At 39.4% G+C, this 19,051-nt stretch overlaps 1 protein-coding gene across 1 annotated transcript in view; it reads left to right on the top strand.

Annotated features, from left to right (window-relative positions):
• Window positions 1–8,665, top strand: part of cs (citrate synthase) — a 28,373-nt gene extending 19,708 nt beyond the window's left edge. The window contains exons 6-11 of the mRNA XM_027144899.2: window positions 1,576–1,764; window positions 2,047–2,246; window positions 6,356–6,485; window positions 6,770–6,871; window positions 7,217–7,426; window positions 8,165–8,665. Coding sequence (XP_027000700.1) covers window positions 1,576–1,764; window positions 2,047–2,246; window positions 6,356–6,485; window positions 6,770–6,871; window positions 7,217–7,426; window positions 8,165–8,335 — 1,002 coding nt within the window. The 3' untranslated portion in view covers window positions 8,336–8,665. The remainder of the gene's footprint in view (window positions 1–1,575; window positions 1,765–2,046; window positions 2,247–6,355; window positions 6,486–6,769; window positions 6,872–7,216; window positions 7,427–8,164) is intronic.
• The last annotated feature ends 10,386 nt before the right edge of the window (window positions 8,666–19,051 follow it).

A 19,051-nucleotide genomic window follows, 5' to 3' on the forward strand; every position in this document is an offset into this window, starting at 1 on the left:
GACTGGGTTCTTGAACATGACAATGAGTCCACTGTACTCAAATGGCCTCCACAGTCACCAGATCTTAGTCCAATAGAGCACCTTTGGGATGTGGTGGAAGGGGAGATTCGCATCATGGATGTGCAGCCGACGAATCTGCAGCAACTGCGTGATGCTATCATGTCAATATGGACCAAAATCTCTGAGGAATGTTTCCAGTACCTTCTTGAATCTATACCACGAAGGATTAAGGCAGTTCTGAAGGCAAAAGGGGGCCCAACCCGGTACTAGAAAGGTGTACCTAATAAAGTGTGTGTGTGTGATATGTGTGATATATATTATATATACATGTGTGTGTGTGTCACTTGACAGTTTGCAAACCCTTTAGAAATGTCTACATTTCTGCATATAGTCCCAAAAGCGTCAAAGACAAAGTGAACCCAGTCAACCAAATCAGACAAATGTTCCAATATTATATATCTCTGAAAGACAAAAGTATGCAAACCTCTAGGATTAGTATTCAATTTAAAGGTAAAATTAAATTCCACCTGATTTCAGTCAATGGGTTGACAATTAGGTCTCTGTGAGTGCCCTATTTTATTTAAAGAACAGCGACATATCAAAGGCTGATTTTCATGACATGCATTTGTGGAAGTGGATTATGGAAAAAAAACAAGGGAGATTTCTGAGGGCTTAAGAAAAGGAAAAGGTTACAAAATCATTTCTAAAATGTTTGGACACCAAAAATCTATATTCGGGCAAATCCTGTACAAATGGAGGAAATTTAAGACCATTGGTAGCCTCCCCAGATGTGGTCAACCAACAAAGATAAATCCAAAAGCAAGACATAGTTTAGCTAATGATAATTGTTTGTGAGTCTGCCATGAGATGAACACTGAACAACCTTGATGTGCATGATTTGCAGGGGGAAAAAACACTACTCTCCAAAAAGAACATTGCTGCCCATGAACTTTCCTAAAGATCATGTGGACATGCCAGAGAAAAGCTATTGAAAAAATAATTTCTGGAGGCATGATTTTTTTGGAGAAAGGAAAATACTGCATTCCAGGATAAGGGCAATGACAGCTTGCTATTATTGATAACAATGAATATAGAATTATACCAGTGAATTCTAAAGGAAAATGGCAAGACATCTATCCATGAACTGATTCTCATGAGAAAATTAAAGAGGAGCAAGAATTGTGTTTTGGAATTGGAAAATTGTGGAAGAGTTACTCTAAGTAGAAAGCTTTCTTTTGGCTGCCTGTGGTCCTAGTAAAAGCACATCTGTCTTGTCAGAGTTAAGAAGGAGGAAGTAAGTAAGCATCCACTGTCTGATGTCCTTCACACAGTCTCCAATCTTATAAAGCTGGTGTCTCACATCTGACTTAATGAGAGGTCAGTGCTCTGGTCGGCTGGTGGGATATGCCAAGGAGAGGAGCCACAGCGTCCCTATGCGCTGCCATCTTGGTTTATGTATATTATAGAGACAATATTATCTTTCCTGGCTCTGCATTTTTCTTATGGCTGGACAGATTGTTATGCCTGTGCAACTGTTCATACAGCTGTCCTAACTCTCCCTCATTGTCTCAACAGGTGAACTGGTTGTCAAAAGAGTGGGCTAAGAGGGCAGCCCTCCCCTCCCATGTGGTCACAATGTTGGATAATTTTCCAACCAACTTGCACCCTATGTCTCAGTTTAGTGCTGCTATCACTGCTCTAAATAGTGAAAGCAGCTTTGCCCGAGCCTACTCAGAGGGGGTCCATAAAAGCAAGTACTGGGAGGTAATAATATAAACATTAAATAAATAAAAACCATTAAATAAAAGAATTCTAATTAAAATAACAATAAAAATTTTTTTTTAAATGTTGTAATATTTGCATTGTAATGTGACAACGCTAAACTTGGGTAGAAATTTAAAAATAAATCAAGGATGTCAGCAAGGACAAGAGTTTGTATTTATTTGTGGGAAAGTATAGTAATGTGCAAACCAATTATGTGTTCGGGAAATACGATGTGTCCTAATTTAAGTGTTCCCTCATTGTCTCATTATTGTTCTGTTTTAGTTTGTGTATGAGGACTCTATGGACTTGATTGCCAAGCTTCCCTGTGTGGCAGCCAAGATCTACCGCAACCTGTACCGTGAGGGCAGCAGCATTGGAGCTATTGATCCCAACCTGGATTGGTCTCTCAATTTCACCAACATGTTGGGCTACAGTGATTCCCAGTTTACTGAGCTCATGAGACTCTATCTAACCATCCACAGGTTACAAACGTTTTTGTTTATTTGACCATTAGGTCGTATAATTAGGCCATGTTATATATTTGAATGTGCTACATTTCCATGAATGCACACAACTGCTACTAGAGCTGCATTGTTAATTGTATGCATCTTTATTTGTTTAGTGCATCTGGAGGATTAAAAGGTATAATGAGCGTAGATGGAAACTTGCATGCCCAACAGACTTCTGGGTTGTCCTGTAAAACGTTTTTGCTACAAAAAAATTTCAGAAAAAGTGTTGTCTGTACACACGTGGACAATTTTTGGTACCCTTCGGTCTATGAAAGAAAAACTCACAATAGTCACAGAAAAAACTTTAATCTGACAAAAGTAATTAAAAATTCTATGAATGTTAACCAATGAAAGTCAGACATTGCTTTTCAACCATGTTTCAACGGAATTTAAAAAAAACAAAAAAAAAACTCATGGAACAGGCCTAGACAAAAATGATGGTACCCCTAACTTAATATTTTGTTGCACAACCTTTTGAGGCAATCACTGCAATCAGTTGATTCCTGTAACTGTCAATGAGACTTCTGCACCTCTCAGCAGGTATTTTGGCCCACTCCTCATGAGCAAACTGCTCCAGTTGTTTCAGTTGTTTCCGGTTTGAAGGGTGTCTTTTCTAGACAGCTTGTTTCAGCTCCTTCCAAAGATGCTCAATAGGATTGAGGTCAGGGCTCATAGAAGGCCACTTTAGAATAGTCCAATGTTTTCCTCTTGGCCATTCTTGGGTGTTTTTAGCTGTGTGTTTGGGTCATTGTCCTGTTGCAAGACCCATGACCTGTGACTGAGACCAAGCTTTCTGACACTGGCCAGCACATTTCTCTCTAGAATCCCTTGATAGTCTTCAGATTTCATTGTATTCAAGATTCAAGACACTCTGTGCCAGATGCAGCAAAGCAGCCCCAGAACATAACAGCCTCCTTAGGGATGGGCGATATGGCCTAAAATCCATATTGCGATATACATTGCAATATATAAATTATAATAGAACCATTTCAGAACAGGTTACACAGACCTTAGGAAAGCCAAACTGCTAAATGTATTTATTTTTTTAAGAAATAAAGAAACATATGTCGTTTTGAGAACATTTATTGTGCAAAAGCAAAACTGTAATTATACAACAAAATGTTGCAGATAAATAAAAGTCTTTCCTTCTAAAAGGCACTATACTTAGTTCAAGTCCTTGGTTCTTAAATGCCACCCAAGTTGCAGAGAACATAAAAACTGGTGTCTTTTTAGTTAAGGAACATACACTGTACTGAAAATACTTCCAGTATTAATTAGGCAAAGAAAATTCTGTGTAAATGCACAGATACTTTAAATAAAAGCACATTTCAAACCTGCAGCCGAGGTAACGCATTTGGTTTTAAACATTTTGTTCTCCTAATAAAATTAAAACTGGTGTCTTGTTAATAAAAAAATGGACACTGTGAATTAGGGATATACTTCCAGTATTAGGCATGGCTAAGTGTATTGCACATACTTCAAATAAAAACATCATAAAGTGCTAAATGAAAGCACAAAATAAATAAATAAAATACTTTCAGTATTAGGAACATATACGTCAACTAAAGAGAATTTTTAAAGTATAAAAGTTTCTTTACAGTAGTGCCATGCCATATATACAGTAAATCGTGCAAATGTAGTTTTAGTTCTTTTCTTAAAGGACACAACATATGCAAAGCACAGGAAAAACTGTCTGGTGTTAGCATGTTAGCTCGTTAGCCTGTTAGCTCTTCCTAATATAAGGAGTACCTTTTGAAAATGACTGTTGCATTGAGGTTTGGATCAGTTCCTGTATTTTCTGTCCTGCGTTCTTCGTACTGGATCTTGCGGTTGGCTGCATTGCCTGGCAATGCTGGTGGTATTCAACGACATGTTTAGTTTTGAGGTGGTAGAACAGATTAGTCGTGTTACCGCTCTTAGCTGGAACTTTTGCCCCACACACTCTACAGAGTATATTTTTCTGCTGCTTGTCGGACTTAAATCCAAACCAATAGTAGATGTTGCACCGGTCTTTTTCACGAGCTCCTCTGTTTCGCTGACGCTTTCAGCCATGTTTATTCAAGATGACGAATATGATTATTCGTTGCAGCCGGCTGCAGCTCGTGGCTCTAAATTTCGCGGGTAGATTGCGTCATCAACATGCATTATCGCGATAGTGCAATAGAATTAAAATCTCTATCGTAGGCCAATTTTGTATCGTTTATATCACCCATTACTAAGCCTCCTCCATGTTTCACAGTAGGGACAGTGTTCTTTTCTTGATATACTTCATTTTTACGTCTGTGAACATAGAGCTGATGTGCTTTGGCAAAAAGTTCAATTTTTCTCTCATCTGTTCATAGGACATTCTGCCAGAAGCTTTGTGGCTTGTCAGCATGTAGTTTGGCATATTCCAGTCTAGCTTTTTTTTTATGATGTGTTTTCAACAATGGTGTCCTCCTTGGTAATCTCCCATGTAGTCCACTTTGGCTCAAACAACGATGGATGGTGCGATCTGACACTGATGTTCCTTGAGCATGAAGTTCACCTTGGATCTCTTTAGAAGTCTTTCTGGGCTCTTTTGTTACCATTCGGAATATCCGTCTCTTTGATTTGTCATCAATTTTCCTCCTGCGGCCATGTCCAGTCAGGTTGGTTACAGTCCCATGGATCTTACATTTCTGAATAATCTGTGCAACTGTAGTCACAGGAACATCTAGCTGCTTGGAGATGGTCTTATAGCCTTTACCTTTATCATGCTTTGTCTATAATTTTCTCTCATGTCCTGAGATAACTCACTACCTGGAGCCCTATATATATAGGCCCACTGACTGATTACAAGATTGTAGACACCTGTGATGCTAATTAGTGGACACACCTTGAATTAACATGTCCCTTTGGTCACATTATTTTCAGTCTTTTCTAGGGGTACCATCATTTTTGTCTAGGCCTGTTCCATGAGTTTATTTTTTTTAAATAATTCAGTTGAAGCATGGTTGAAAAGCAATGTCTGACTTTCATTGGTTAACATTCATAGATTTTTTGTCTTCATTGTAGAAGCCAACATTCTGTTTTCCTACTGGAGTTATTTTTCTATTTTTTCTTTTTATAAGATTTAACGCAGCCTACGGCTTTCGAGCCACATGCATCAAATTCGGATATGTCGTAGACCCTGGTCTGGTTTGTTGCTATTACTTTTCTAAGCGATCGAACTTCCCGGTACGGAAGCTCAAAGTGGCCTTTTTCCCCATTGACTTCCATTATAAACTTGGGAGGTTTATAACTCGGCAAGTTTTTGAGCGATTTACACCGAACTCGGCCAGGTTCTTTAGGACCTTACTCCGGACAAAGTCTTATTTCGGGGTAACGACAGAACTTTCGGTTTTCCCGTAGTCGACGATCGGATATCCCAGAAACTCCCATAGACTTGAATGGGGAATTCCCTTAATCTCTCACTCGCGCAGCGTGCACAGAGCTCAGGCATGTGTGTGTGTTATCAGTGCATCCTTATTTTCACCAGAATTAGTGCTTGGAGTTCTACTTGAAGCATTTAATGTTTGTCTCATCAGACTAGAGACAATTATTCTTATACTTTTACTTATTCCCTTTGGCATATACCTTTTGTATAGGAATGGTTTCTGTGTAGCCATTCTACAAAAAATGCCTGATCAAGTATTTTTAAATATCTTATTTTTCCAGCTCTCCATGGTCATTTGATACTTGGTCACCTCTCTGGCTATTTTAGCTGAGCTAGAACGGTTACCTTCTTTCTTGCTTAGTTTTAAACTTAGCAAATATACATGTCATGGAAAGAGACATTTGCAACAGACACTGGTGTTTAGCCCTAAATCTGATTAAGAATTTTTATTTTTGGTAATTAGAGGGTGCTTGGTTTATTAATCTTCCTTTTACCATTTATAGTGACTATTCCTAATTATTCTTTTCTTGTTTTTAATGTTGAAAGATGATTTTTTTTTTTTTTTGGCCACATGAAGACTCTTAAAATCTCCCAAAGGACCAGTCTGTTATTAGTGGTTATGAAAAATGTTTGCTCACTTGTATAATATTGAAAACAACATGTTTATATTTCTATTCTGATTCAGTGACCATGAAGGTGGTAATGTCAGTGCTCATACTAGTCACCTGGTGGGAAGTGCCCTGTCTGACCCTTATCTTGCCTTCAGTGCAGCCATGAATGGCCTTGCTGGCCCCCTGCATGGACTCGCTAATCAGGTACAGGCTGGGTTTTTTTTTGTGTGTATGTGGTTTTCCCCTGCTTGGTTCTTCATATTTATCTCACCATTTCCACCCACCAGTCAGGTTTATCCTATCAAATGACAGCTAACCAATCTGGGAGTTACATTAGTTACATAATTCCACCATGACAATACCTAATTTAGTAATTCCTAATTTACATTTGAATTTGAGGAAATCTAGAATATTTTCCTATATGTACAGGAATACGAAACCTGTGTAATGAAAAACTGCATGTTTGATGCTTTTTGTCTTTCCTGCAGGAAGTGCTTGTATGGCTGACAGCTCTCCAGAAGGAGCTTGGTGGTGAAGTGTCAGATGAAAAGATGAGAGATTACATCTGGAATACACTAAAATCTGGCAGGGTCAGAATTTTAAGTTTAAATGTAGCAATTCATTAACATTTTTCTTTTGTTTTTTACATTTTGATTTATTTAAATTAAATTTTTGTTTTAAATCTCATTTATTTTCTTTTTCCTTTTTTTTTGCAAGAAAAAGCAGAATTCTCAAACTGATATCTGGCTTTATATTTAACCTCCCTCATTATTCTCCAACTGTGTCTGCTGGAAGAATATATCCTCTTCCAGGCAAAGTTTCATGTATTATGGTTATGTGAACTCTTGTTATTATGGCCTTTGTCTTTTTTCAAGTATAAAATTCTATTTACTATTCTATCTATTGTTTTGTGTGTATTTATATGTGTATTGTAGGTGGTGCCTGGCTATGGCCATGCTGTTTTAAGGAAGACAGATCCACGCTACACATGCCAGAGAGAGTTTGCCTTGAAACACCTTCCCAATGACCCCATGTTCAAGATGGTGTCTCAGCTCTACAAGATTGTGCCCAACGTGCTGCTGGAGCAGGGCAAAGCTAAGAACCCTTGGCCCAATGTTGATGCCCACAGTGGAGTACTACTGCAGGTGAGGCATTACCCACATATCATAAACTTATTATCTGGAGACTGTTGCTTGATTTTAGATGGAAATTTGATTTTGTTTTTTTCCCTTCAGTTACTTAATGTGGCATTTGATATAAAAGTTAAAAAGTAACAGTTGATTTAACAGAATGAATTGTATCTATTTATGTATCTGTTTTATATAGGCATATGGCATATGCTTATTTGTATTTTTAATTACACAGCATTTCATGTAATGAATTAATAGGCCAATCATGTGACAAGAGCACAGTGTATATAATGTTGCAGATATAGGCTTAGAACTGCAGTGTTCACATCAAGCTTTAGAGGGGTGTGATATCGATTTCTTCAGGATTTATTTTAAAATGGTGGAAAATGTTTAGCACTTAAGTAACTTGCTCACATGTTTAACCTGCTCACATGTTTAAGGATATGAGAAGATATTGCTTTAAATAGGAGTGATTTTGTGTATTGCCATTAAAAGAACATTTTTAGAAAAGAAAAGTTTTAAATAATTGTTTACAGTTTCAAAGAAACTCATCAAATATATGAAACTTCTCTTCTGTAGTACTTGTACTACTATTTAACTATTCTACTATTTAACTGAAACTTGACCTCAGTACAGATTGAGAGTCATTTTTGCAACTTTCTAGAGATTGGTCTTAAGATATAATCTGTTGTGCATTTGATCTGTGCTACTTAACCAAAATGTTTTCTAATACATTTGTGTACATGTGTGTAGTATTACAGCATGACTGAGATGAAGTACTACACAGTGCTGTTTGGAGTGTCTCGGGCTTTGGGTGTACTAGCTCAACTGATTTGGAGCAGAGCGCTGGGCTTCCCTTTGGAGCGTCCCAAGTCCATGAGCACGGATGGTCTTATGGCCCTAGTAGGGGCCAAGTCAACCTAGAGAGATCAGGCCAATACAGCTGAGGAGATGGGGTGCCGAAGTTTTAGTTGTAAAATAAGCCTTTGGACTACAGAGTTTCAAAACAAATTCCACCTTAAGTAAAAAGGGCCATTATTGTTAATACTTGAGACATTTTCCAAATTTACTCAAAGTACCTGTGAATGATTTTCCTCTTCTTAAATTCTGATGACTTACTTTTGCCCCACTATGTTAAAATACATAAAGTTAGGTAAGGCACTGATAACTATTTGGTGAGTCACTTGATTTGTGTGTACATATAACATTTATTGGAATAAACAGACAGTTTTCCCAATAAAGAGACAAACCCTTTTTCCCCTCTTAAAATATTTTTTCATATCTGTACATACATTTACCCTTCTATAACCTCATTTATCTAAATGGTATACCATGCTTTGTTCCTACTCATTTAATCGGGTAATAACATCCAACTTGGAAAATGGAATTTCTTAAGGTAAAGATAAATTCAGTGGTTCACCACTTCATCTCTAAGTACTGGACTGGTCTGTCAAGAGTGAATTTTTACAGATATAAAGCTTTAAAGATAATACATTGATTTCACTGGCTTGTAGTTTTCATTGGCATTAGTTTTATTGTCCAAGTGTTTGAAACAACAGTCAGCGCAGCCAGTGTTTTAAGTTCCCAGAGCCCAAAATTTTAAATATGATATAAAAAACTTGCTACTTTTATTTTTTTAGTTCTAGCTAATCCGGTTTTCTTATGTGTATAGTTATTTTGATCTACATCCAAAATATATACATATACACAAGAGTTAACTGTGAGTACAAAATTTATGACTTTTTAGTAAATGCGTGTATTGAAATATATGTAAATACATGCATTATAAGCTGTTTGTGAAATACAAAAAATGTTTTTGTCAGCAGTGTGTCTCAAGCATCGTTGAGTTTATTCTCTAGGACAGCATAGACTGGCAAATGACAGGGCTATAAACACAGTGACTTTCAGTTGCTTTCCCTCTTATTGTAGGATTTCACAAATTTAGATGTTTTTAAAACAAGCATTCAGTGCTTTTTATCCCCTGTAGTTATATTTGATTTTATCTTGATCACTATATCAGGTTAATGTATCAGAGCGGACATCCATTACTCAAAGTAATTAATGAATTATGTACATGGTATTAGTACACTTTGGTTGAATTGGAAAATAAATAAATAAATCGTGGTGGTGTTTTGGGCAAGGGGCACAATAAATGCTTCTAACAAAATGTTTTCATCAGAGCATTATTTTCTGTTGACCATATATGTATGTGTATGTGTATATATATATATATATATATATATATATATATATATATATATATATATATATATATATATATATATACACATACACACACACACACACAGTTGGTTGGGAAAGTATACAGACCCCTGCATTTTTTTGTACATTTTGCAATCAATGACTTTAAGAAACATAATGACAGCAAAATGCTCTTGGAAATATTTTACAAATTTATTCAAAATTAAAATATCTCATTTGTGTAGATATTCATATTCTTAATTCAGTACTCTGTAGGGGTTCTGGTGGCAGCACTTACAGCTTGGAGTCTCCTTTTTAAGTCTCCACAAGCCTTCATATATGGACTTGGCTAGTTTTCCTATTTTTCCTGAGAGGTCCTTTCAAAGTTCAATCAGGTTCGAAGGAGAATGTCAAAATCAGGTATTTCCACAGATTTTCTGTAGAGTTCAGATCCGGTCTTTAGCTTAGCTACTCAAGGACAAGCCATTCGTCATGCTGAAATGTGAACCTGGTTTGTGAGCACTAAGTAGCAGGTTTTCCATGAAGGACCTTATGCTCTCCAGGTCTTTAAAGTGCATGCTTGTATGCATTTTACCTAGGAGTAACTTTGGATTCTTGATCACATCTCTCATCAGAACAGAGAATCTCTTTCCAAGTGCTTTCAGGCTGGCCTGTGTGTTCCGATGCAACAGACAAGCTACTGTAACTGAAATTGCAGATGTTAATGCTGGTTCTGATGGAAAGGTGTTAGAATACACAATGCATCCCAGATTGTGGTGAGAACTTAAAGGTGTGTGCCTTTTGAAATCAAGTACAGTTAATTGAATTTGTAACAGATGGATGACTGCAGTCATACTCAAGAGAAATTTCAAGATATGCAAAGCAAATAGCCTGGACTGCAGCTGAATTTGTGAAATCTTTTAATACAATAAATTGTGCAAGAGGTGAAGGGGTCTGAATACCTTTTGAATTCACTGTGTATATACTGTGTATTTTCATCAATGTGTTATTCTCATTTTGACTTGGTTGGTTTTGTGATTGTTTCTCCATCATTGCACATTTCATGGCTTTGGCAGCATTTTTATTCATTTCATTCTTATTCTGAATTTATTTATTACTGTAAAACTGTTATGCACCAATGTTTGTTGTTAAACTTGCTCTACAGTAAAAATTGTATTGAATACTATTCTTAAAGTAATAGGTATATCCCTGCATGTAATTCAACTTTTGTAAATGATCAAATATGTACAGTAGGTGCCTGACTTGTTTTCAATGTGCCTAAGTTCTGCCACACCACCCCATTGATGTGATGTCCACTGGCTTCTGCATGCTTCAGATTCAAAACACTCATGCTTGCCCACAAAGCCAAAAATGGTCCAGCTCCCCCTTACCTCCAAGTTATCATTCCCACACTGCTCGACTGGTCCCCCCATCTCTTACAGTACAAGGTAGGTATATATCATGACAGTCTTCAAACGGCAGGTGAAGAACTATCAGTTCTTATAATAAAACTAAAATGTATTTTTTCCTATGTGAAAAATGGACTGTCTGATATATTTACACTTCCTTGTAACCATCATCACCTAGGACCTCAAATGGGTGTTGACGATCAACTCTGATTTAAAAAAAAAAAAAAAAAAAAAAGCACATGAGCAGATGTACTTCTTGTGGCAGGTAAAGAAGTTCAAACTACCAAAGAAAATTATGATACACTTCTACAACTCCATTTTCAAGTCCATACTCAACACCTCCATGACCATTTGGTACATTACTGCTACAGCCAAGGACAAAAGAAGAGAAGATCTGTACTCTTCCAGTACCATAAAGCTTATTATTGTTATCATTGTTGTTATTGCTGTTTTTAATAATAATAATAACAGTGGGGTTTTTTTAGACTTTGTTGACAGTTCTCATATTATTGGCCTCTCAGATGTGAGAGAGCAGTGACAAGACAGGAAAGACCTAGCTCGTATAACAGGATGTCTTACATTCTTGATAATCTCATCTAACTCTGATGATACCAAACACTTACATGGATTACATAACTGTTTTACAACAAATTATAGTATGGATTATAATCCATATTCCCAGTCACCACTCCCTTTTCTTCCCACTTTTGGATTCTGACAGAACCCCCTCCAGTAGGCAATGGCTACTAAAATACCAATCTCTACACCTTAGTAATAGTAGAAAGAATAAGAAGTAAAAGTAAAGAAGGTCAAAATATTAGGTCCTCAAAAGATGAGTTTTGAGAAACAACCACTGTGAGGTCTGGTATTCCTGCCTCCACAGTCCATCTATACTGTGAATTTCACAGAAATTATCTATATCGACCTTCCTGACTTCTATGAGATATGAAATATGTCAACTGTTAAGAAAAAAAAAGTATGTCTGTGTTTTGCAACAATCTAATAAAATGGAAAACTAACAAAAAATACAATCTAAAAAGTATCTCTGTTATTTCAATTCTGTCATCTGTTTATACCTTAACTGTTAATATCTACCCTGACACCGAGAAAAGGGTGAGTAAAAACTTGAAGGATTAAAAAAAAAAAACAGTGGACATGTGCTGAATTATAAATAACCTCATAGGCAAAATCAATCATGTTGAGATGAGATTGTGCTCTGAAGAGAAGAATTTGGGATTTTGTGTAGAACATCTTACTGGCTTGGTGAGGTCTCATGTCACTTGAATTTATGTTTGCAAGGTGTACCTTAGTAGGAGTAGGAGATCTATTCTATAAATCTATTAAAGTCACAGGTGACTTATCTTGATGTATAACCCCGGTATTGTAAAAGCTAAAAGAAAATTAAATTCACTCTTTGTATATGCATAAATCTGTATGTGTAGATGTTGACAGAATAGTATTTGACTTTCTGTATAATCATGAGTCATTATGTCAAAAAATCTGTAATTATAAATGAATATGAATTTGGTGTTTTAAATTTTCTAGAATTTGCTACTTTAAATTATACTTTCAGGATTAATTAATTAACCTGTTTTATTTTGAAATATTCTTTCTAATATTTTCTTTAAGGTAAAGTCTCAGTTTCTTATTAGATTAGATTACATGGTGTTGATATAATCCAGCACAGAGGAAGTGTAAATATCAATGCACATGTGAGAGCCACAAGCAGCCTGTGAGACAAACTCCAGTCAGTATGTTGACCCCGCAAAATTAAAATGTCATGGAAAAGTTCATTTATTTAAGTAATTTAACTCAAATAGTGAAACTTGGTGACATGCCAGTCAGCTAAAATAGTAAAATGTCATGGAAAAGGTCAGATAAACAGACAGACAAATAGAATATCTATTATTTATTGCATTTCACGGAAGAAAGTTTGGACGTTGTTATCTAAATATTTAATAGGACCTACTTAATCTGTTAAAAGTGAATGAGAGTGTGTGTGCCCTGCGATGGGTTGGCACTCCGTCCAGGGTGTATCCTGCCTCGATGCCCGATGAGCCTGAGGGAGGCACAGGCTCCCCGTGACCCGAGGTAGTTCGGATAAGCGGTAGAAAATGAGTGAGTGAGTGAGTGAGTGAGTGAGTGAGTGAGTAATCTGTTAAACTCCACCTTAAAAAAGGTGTCCAGATTTTGACTCTCTATGTTCTTTTTGTGGCGAGGAAGATGAATCTCATCTCTTCTGAGAATGCACAAATACAAGTTTGTTCTGGAAGGATTTCTGTATCTTTGTATGTGCCCTGTCTTCACAGATTTTGTAATCTGTAATTGAATTCTCAAAAGTATTTACCCTGGTATTGGATCTATTTGATCATATGATGTCACCATATAGAGCAGTTAAAATTTACCTCGGAAAAGTTGTCTGATAATTGCTTTGGCAACCATCGACTGTATCATACTGTTCAAGCAAATTACACGAAATGTCTGATGTTTGTTTTTGAGATGTTTAAATTCTATTTTACAATGTGGCACACAATAGCTCAATTTGTTTAATGTTAGATACATTTTTTAAAGGCAGGGTCACTACAACCAATACAATCACAATTTGTAATAAATTAAATTTTCTGTTCTTTAAGCAGAACACCCTTATGCCTCAGTTTCAGGCAAACATGAATTCATGAACTAAATGGATTGCACTGTGATCTAACATTACCATTAATTTAATATACTCCCTTAGTGACCAAAATTCTTAGATATTCTGAGTTTGATTTTGGTATGTGGTATGATGCCCCAAATGACCTAATAAAAATGACCTAATAAGTTTTACATTTTGAAGAAAAAAACATGACGCTACAGGACTTAAAGGACACAATGAAACTGAAACACCTGGATTTAGACCACAATAAACTATTATGGTGTAGGACCAATATTTCATCAATTCCGGAATGACAAAAAAGTCCTGCGCATTGGCCAGAGAGATTTTGGCTGTTACCCTTGTAGGACTGGCCACATCACAAAATGAGTATGGTACATACTCATTAGGCACATATGATCATCCAGAATGGATCATGGGAGTGTGGAACCAATCTCACTAAGAAGTGGACTTAGGAAACCATGATATTGCAGCACAAACCAACACTGATGCAATAATTAATGATCTCCACATGCTCCTGAATAGTTTGGCAAAATATTTGTGAAGATAAATGAGGAGTTCTAAGACTAGTTCACAAAAGTAATAGTAGCTGCTGTGACAGATCATTTTCTAGGATTTTCTTGACTGTCACAGTTTAAGCTAAACTCTTTTTTCTTTTCATCATTAATTTTGCATTTGCTTTCAACAACAACAAAAAAATATTTTGATTGTTGTATTTTTCACTTTCCACTTCTGTCTCATTTTATGTTCTTGAACAATGCTTTTGTTATTTATTTAATCACAGCAAGCAGAGACCATCCATTTCAGAGATGACTAAAATAACATCAACAAATTTTGGTCGGTCACTCATTCGGTCGGTTGGTCCTTTGTGAATTAGATTATATATTAATTCTTCTTCTTTCACTTACAGCTTTTCTCGTTAGAGTTTCCACCTAACACTATCCTCGGCATCCTCTATTCTTGCACCGATTAACTTTATGTCCTTTTTCAACACATCCATAAATCTCCTGTTTGGCCTTCCTCCATCCATCCATCCATCTTCTACCGCTTATCTGGGGCCAGGTTGCGGGGGCAGCAGCCTAAGCAGGGATGACCAGACTTCCTTCTCCCCAGACACTTCCTCCAGCTCTTCCGGGGAATATCGAGGCGTTCCCAGGCCAGCTGAGAGACTTAGTCCCTCCAGCGTGTCCTAAGTCTTCCCCGGGGCCTCCTCCCGGTTGAATATGCCCGGAACACCTCCCTAGGGAGGCATCCAGGAGGCATCCGGAACAGATGCCCGAGCCACCTCAGCTGACTCCTCACCCTGTGTCTAAGGGAGCGCCCAGCCACCCTACGGAGGAAACTCATTTCTGCCGCTTGTATCCAGGATCTTGTCCTTTCAGTCATGACCCAAAACTCATGACCATAGGTGAGGGTAGGAACGTAGATCGACTGGTAAATAGAGAGCTTTGCCTTGTGGCTCAGCTCTTTCTTCACCACAACAGACCGGTATATCGACCGCATTACTGCAGAAGATACACCGATCCGCCTGTCAATCTCCCGCTCCATCCTTCCCTCACTCGTGAACAAGACCCCAAGATACTTAAACTCCTCCACTTGAAGCAGGAACTCTCCACCAACCTGAAGGGGACAAACCACCCTTTTCCGGCTGAGAACTATGGCCTCGGATTTGGAGGTGCTGATTCTCATCCCCGTCGCTTCACACTCGGCTGCAAACCGTCCCAGTGCACGCTGAAGGCCCTGATGTGAGGAAGCCAACAAGACAACATCATATGCAAAAAGCAGAGAAGAAATCCTGTGGTCCCCAAACCGGACTCCCTCCGGCCCCCGACTGCGCCTAGAAATCCTGTCCATATAAACAATGAACAGGACTGGGGACAAAGGGCAGCCCTGCCAGAGTCCAACATGCACCGGGAACAAGTCTGACTTACTGCCGGCAATGCGAACCAAACTCCTGCTTCGGTCATATAGGGACAAGACAGCCCTTGGCAGAGGGCCCAGGACCCCACACTCCCAGAGCACCCCCCACAGGTGGCCATGAGGGACAAAGTTGAATGCCTTCTCCAGATCCATAAAGCACATGTGGACTGGTTGGGCAAACTCCCATGAACCCTCTAGCAACCTGGCATTGTATAGAGATGGTCCAGTGTTCCATGGCCAGGACAAAACCCGCATTGTTCCTCCTGAATCCGAGGTTTGACTATCGGCCGAGTTCTCCTCTCCAGTACTCTGGCATAGACTTTTCCAGGGAAGGCTGAGGACTGTGATCCCCCTATGATTGGAACACACCCTCCAGTCCCTCTTCTTAAACAGAGGGACCACCACCCCAGTCTGCCAGTCCAGAGGCACTGTCCCCTGCCACCACACAATGTTGCAGAGGTGTGTCAACCAAGACAGCCCCACAACATCCAGAGGTACTCAGGGCGGATCTCATCCACCCCCAGTGCCCCTGCCACTGAGGAGCTTCTCAACTACCTCAGTGACCTCAGCTTGGGGGATCGACGAGTCCACAACTGAGCCCTCGGCCTCTGCTTCCTCAGTGGAAGACATGCTGATGGGGTTGAGGAGGTCCTCGAAGTACTCCTTCCACCGTCCGAGGATGTCCCCAGTCGAAGTCAGAAGATTCCCACTCCCACTGTAAACAGTGTGTGCAGGGCACTGCTTCCCCCTCCTGAGGCGCCGGACGGTTTGCCAGAATTTCTTCAAGGCCGGCCGATAGTCCTTCTCCATGGCCTCACTGAACTTCTTCAGCTTGACGGCATCCCTTATTTCCGGGGTCCACCACCGGGTTTGGGGATTGCCACCACGACAGGCACTGGAGACCTTACGGCCACAGCTCCGAGTGGCTGCGTCGACAATGGAGGTGGAGAACATGGTCCACTCGGACTCAATGTCTCCATCCTCCCTCGGGATCTGGTTGAAGCTCTGCCGGAGGCTGGAGATCTCTCTGACCGGAGACTCTGCCAAAAGTTCCCAGCAGACCCTCACAGTACGTTTGGGTCTGCCAAGTTTGTCCAACTTCCTCCCCCACCATCAGATCCAACTCACCACAAGGTGGTGATCCGTTGACAGCTCCGCCCCTCTCTTTACCCGAGTGTCCAAGACATACGGCGGAGGTCAGATGAAACAACCACAAAGTCGATCATCGACGTCCGACCTAGGGTGTCCTGGTGCCATGTTTACTGGTGGACACCCTTATGCTTGAACATGGTGTCCGTTATGAACAAACTGTGACTAGCATTGAAGTCCAATAACAGAACACCATTCGGGTTCAGGTCGGGGGGCCGTTCCTCCCAATCACGCCCCTCCAGGTGTCACTGTCGCTGCCCATGTGAGCGTTGAAGTCCCCCAGTAGAACAACTGAGTCCCCGTTCGGAGCACTTTCCAGCACCCCTCCCAGAGATGCCAAGAACTCTACACTGCCATTTGGCCCATAAGCGCAAATAAATGTGGGAGACCTCTCCCAGTCTCGTTGGCGCAGGGAAACGCACCCTCTTTTTCACATGGCAGCTGAGCTAGGGGGCTTTAAGCAAACCCACACCAGCCCGCCGCCTCTCACCGCGGGCAACTCCAGAGTAGTAGAGAGTCCAGCCTCTCTCAAGGAGTTGGGTTCCAGAGCCCAAGCTGTGGATGTTACATGTCCAAACCATCTTGGTCTAGCCTCTCTGATCTTTTGCCCAAAACAGCCAACCTGAGCTGTCCCAGTGATATGCTCATTTATAATCCTGTCCATCGTTATAACTCCTAAAGAGAACCTCAACAACCTCATCACTGCTACCTCCATCTCTGCCTCATGTCTTTTCCTCAATGCTATATTCTGTAAACTCACTACTGTCTCGTACACCTTGCCTTTGATTCTTGATGTCACACTTCTGTCACACAGCACACAACACTTTTCTCCACCCACTCCTACAAGCCTGCACACGCCTCTTCACCTCTTTTCCTTTTTTTCTTTTATCGCACTGGACAGTTGACCCCAAATACTTAAACTATTGCACTTTCTTGAACACAGGCCCCTCTAACCTTACTGTTCTACTTCCCTCCCTCTCGTTCAAACACATGTGCTCTGTCTTAATATGACTGACTTTCATTCCTCTTTCTTCCAGAGCAGACCATCACAAGGAGTGCTGGGTCCTGAATCAGTTTGAACAGGTGGCAAAAATGAGTGGTAGAAAAAAACAAATTTACACTTTGGCTGCAAAGGATTTTTATTGCCATGGAATGACTAAATCAAAGCAGCCGCCTTCAACATTATGTATAAGTCCCAGGAGAAAAGAAAAGAAAAGATAAGATAAGATAAGATAAGATATACCTTTATTAGTCCCACAATGTGTAAATTTCACTGTTACAGCAAAAGTAAGAAAATGCAAATATATAAAAAGAATAGAGACATAATATAATATATAGTATATACAAAACGAAAAACAAAAGTCTAATAGCAGCAGGGAGAAAAGACTGTCCGTGCGCTAGATTGAGTAGAAGCATCGGGGATTATCATGAGAGAAAAATTTACAACTTTAAGGCGTCTTGGGAATGACCCGCTGTTACGTCCCCATATTATTGTTTTTTTTTGGAATGGTGTTTTGTTGTTGTCTTTCTTCCCTTCTCTTTTGTCCTCACTTTTGCTTTAACGGGTCAATTTGTGTCTGCCAATCACCGTGACGCATGGTGATGACAACGCACAGCTCCACCAATGAAAGCGCCCTACATGGGATTTAAAAGGCACACCTGTGCAGGAGGCAGGAGTTCTCTGGCACGCGGCGTCTTTTGGTTGTCTGGTGGTTGACTCGTGTGGTTTTTGTTTGGTCCTGTACCATCCTTGCATTAATTTGTTGGTTAAGTCTGTGTTCTTTGCTGTATCAGTGTTCCATGCCTCATTCTGGTCGTGTCTCTCTGATGTTTCCTATCGACTGTTATCTGGTTGATCAAATATCAAATGACAGTATTAAATGGGGAAAGAGATAGAACAGGTAAGACATCACGTGATGTACATGTGCAACACTGAGCCACTGCTACTTGTTTAGAACACTAGGTTAGTGACACGTGCCACCCCGTGTATTTTTGTTTCTAGTAAGTGTAGTGTATTTAGGGCGTCTTGCATGCTGAAGATTTTTCTTTGCGTTTAATGTATGTTTTATCGTGACGGTTGAGTTAGATTAGAAGTTTTGTTTCCGGTTTAGTAAGATTGTTTGTTTTGTTTCTTTCTTGATTTGGCACGGTCTTGTTCTTTTCTCTTGTCCCTGTTTTAATGTGAATTATTTTGGGTTTGGTTCTTGACTGTACATAGTTTTGTAAATTTATGTATATAATGTTTGGATTAGTTGGTGATTGTTCACTTGAATAAAAGACACTATGGTGGACTTGGTGATTTCTAGTTAT

The sequence above is a fragment of the Tachysurus fulvidraco genome, chromosome 23 (genome assembly GCF_022655615.1).
Source record: "Tachysurus fulvidraco isolate hzauxx_2018 chromosome 23, HZAU_PFXX_2.0, whole genome shotgun sequence".
Taxonomy (NCBI): Eukaryota; Metazoa; Chordata; class Actinopteri; order Siluriformes; family Bagridae; genus Tachysurus; species Tachysurus fulvidraco.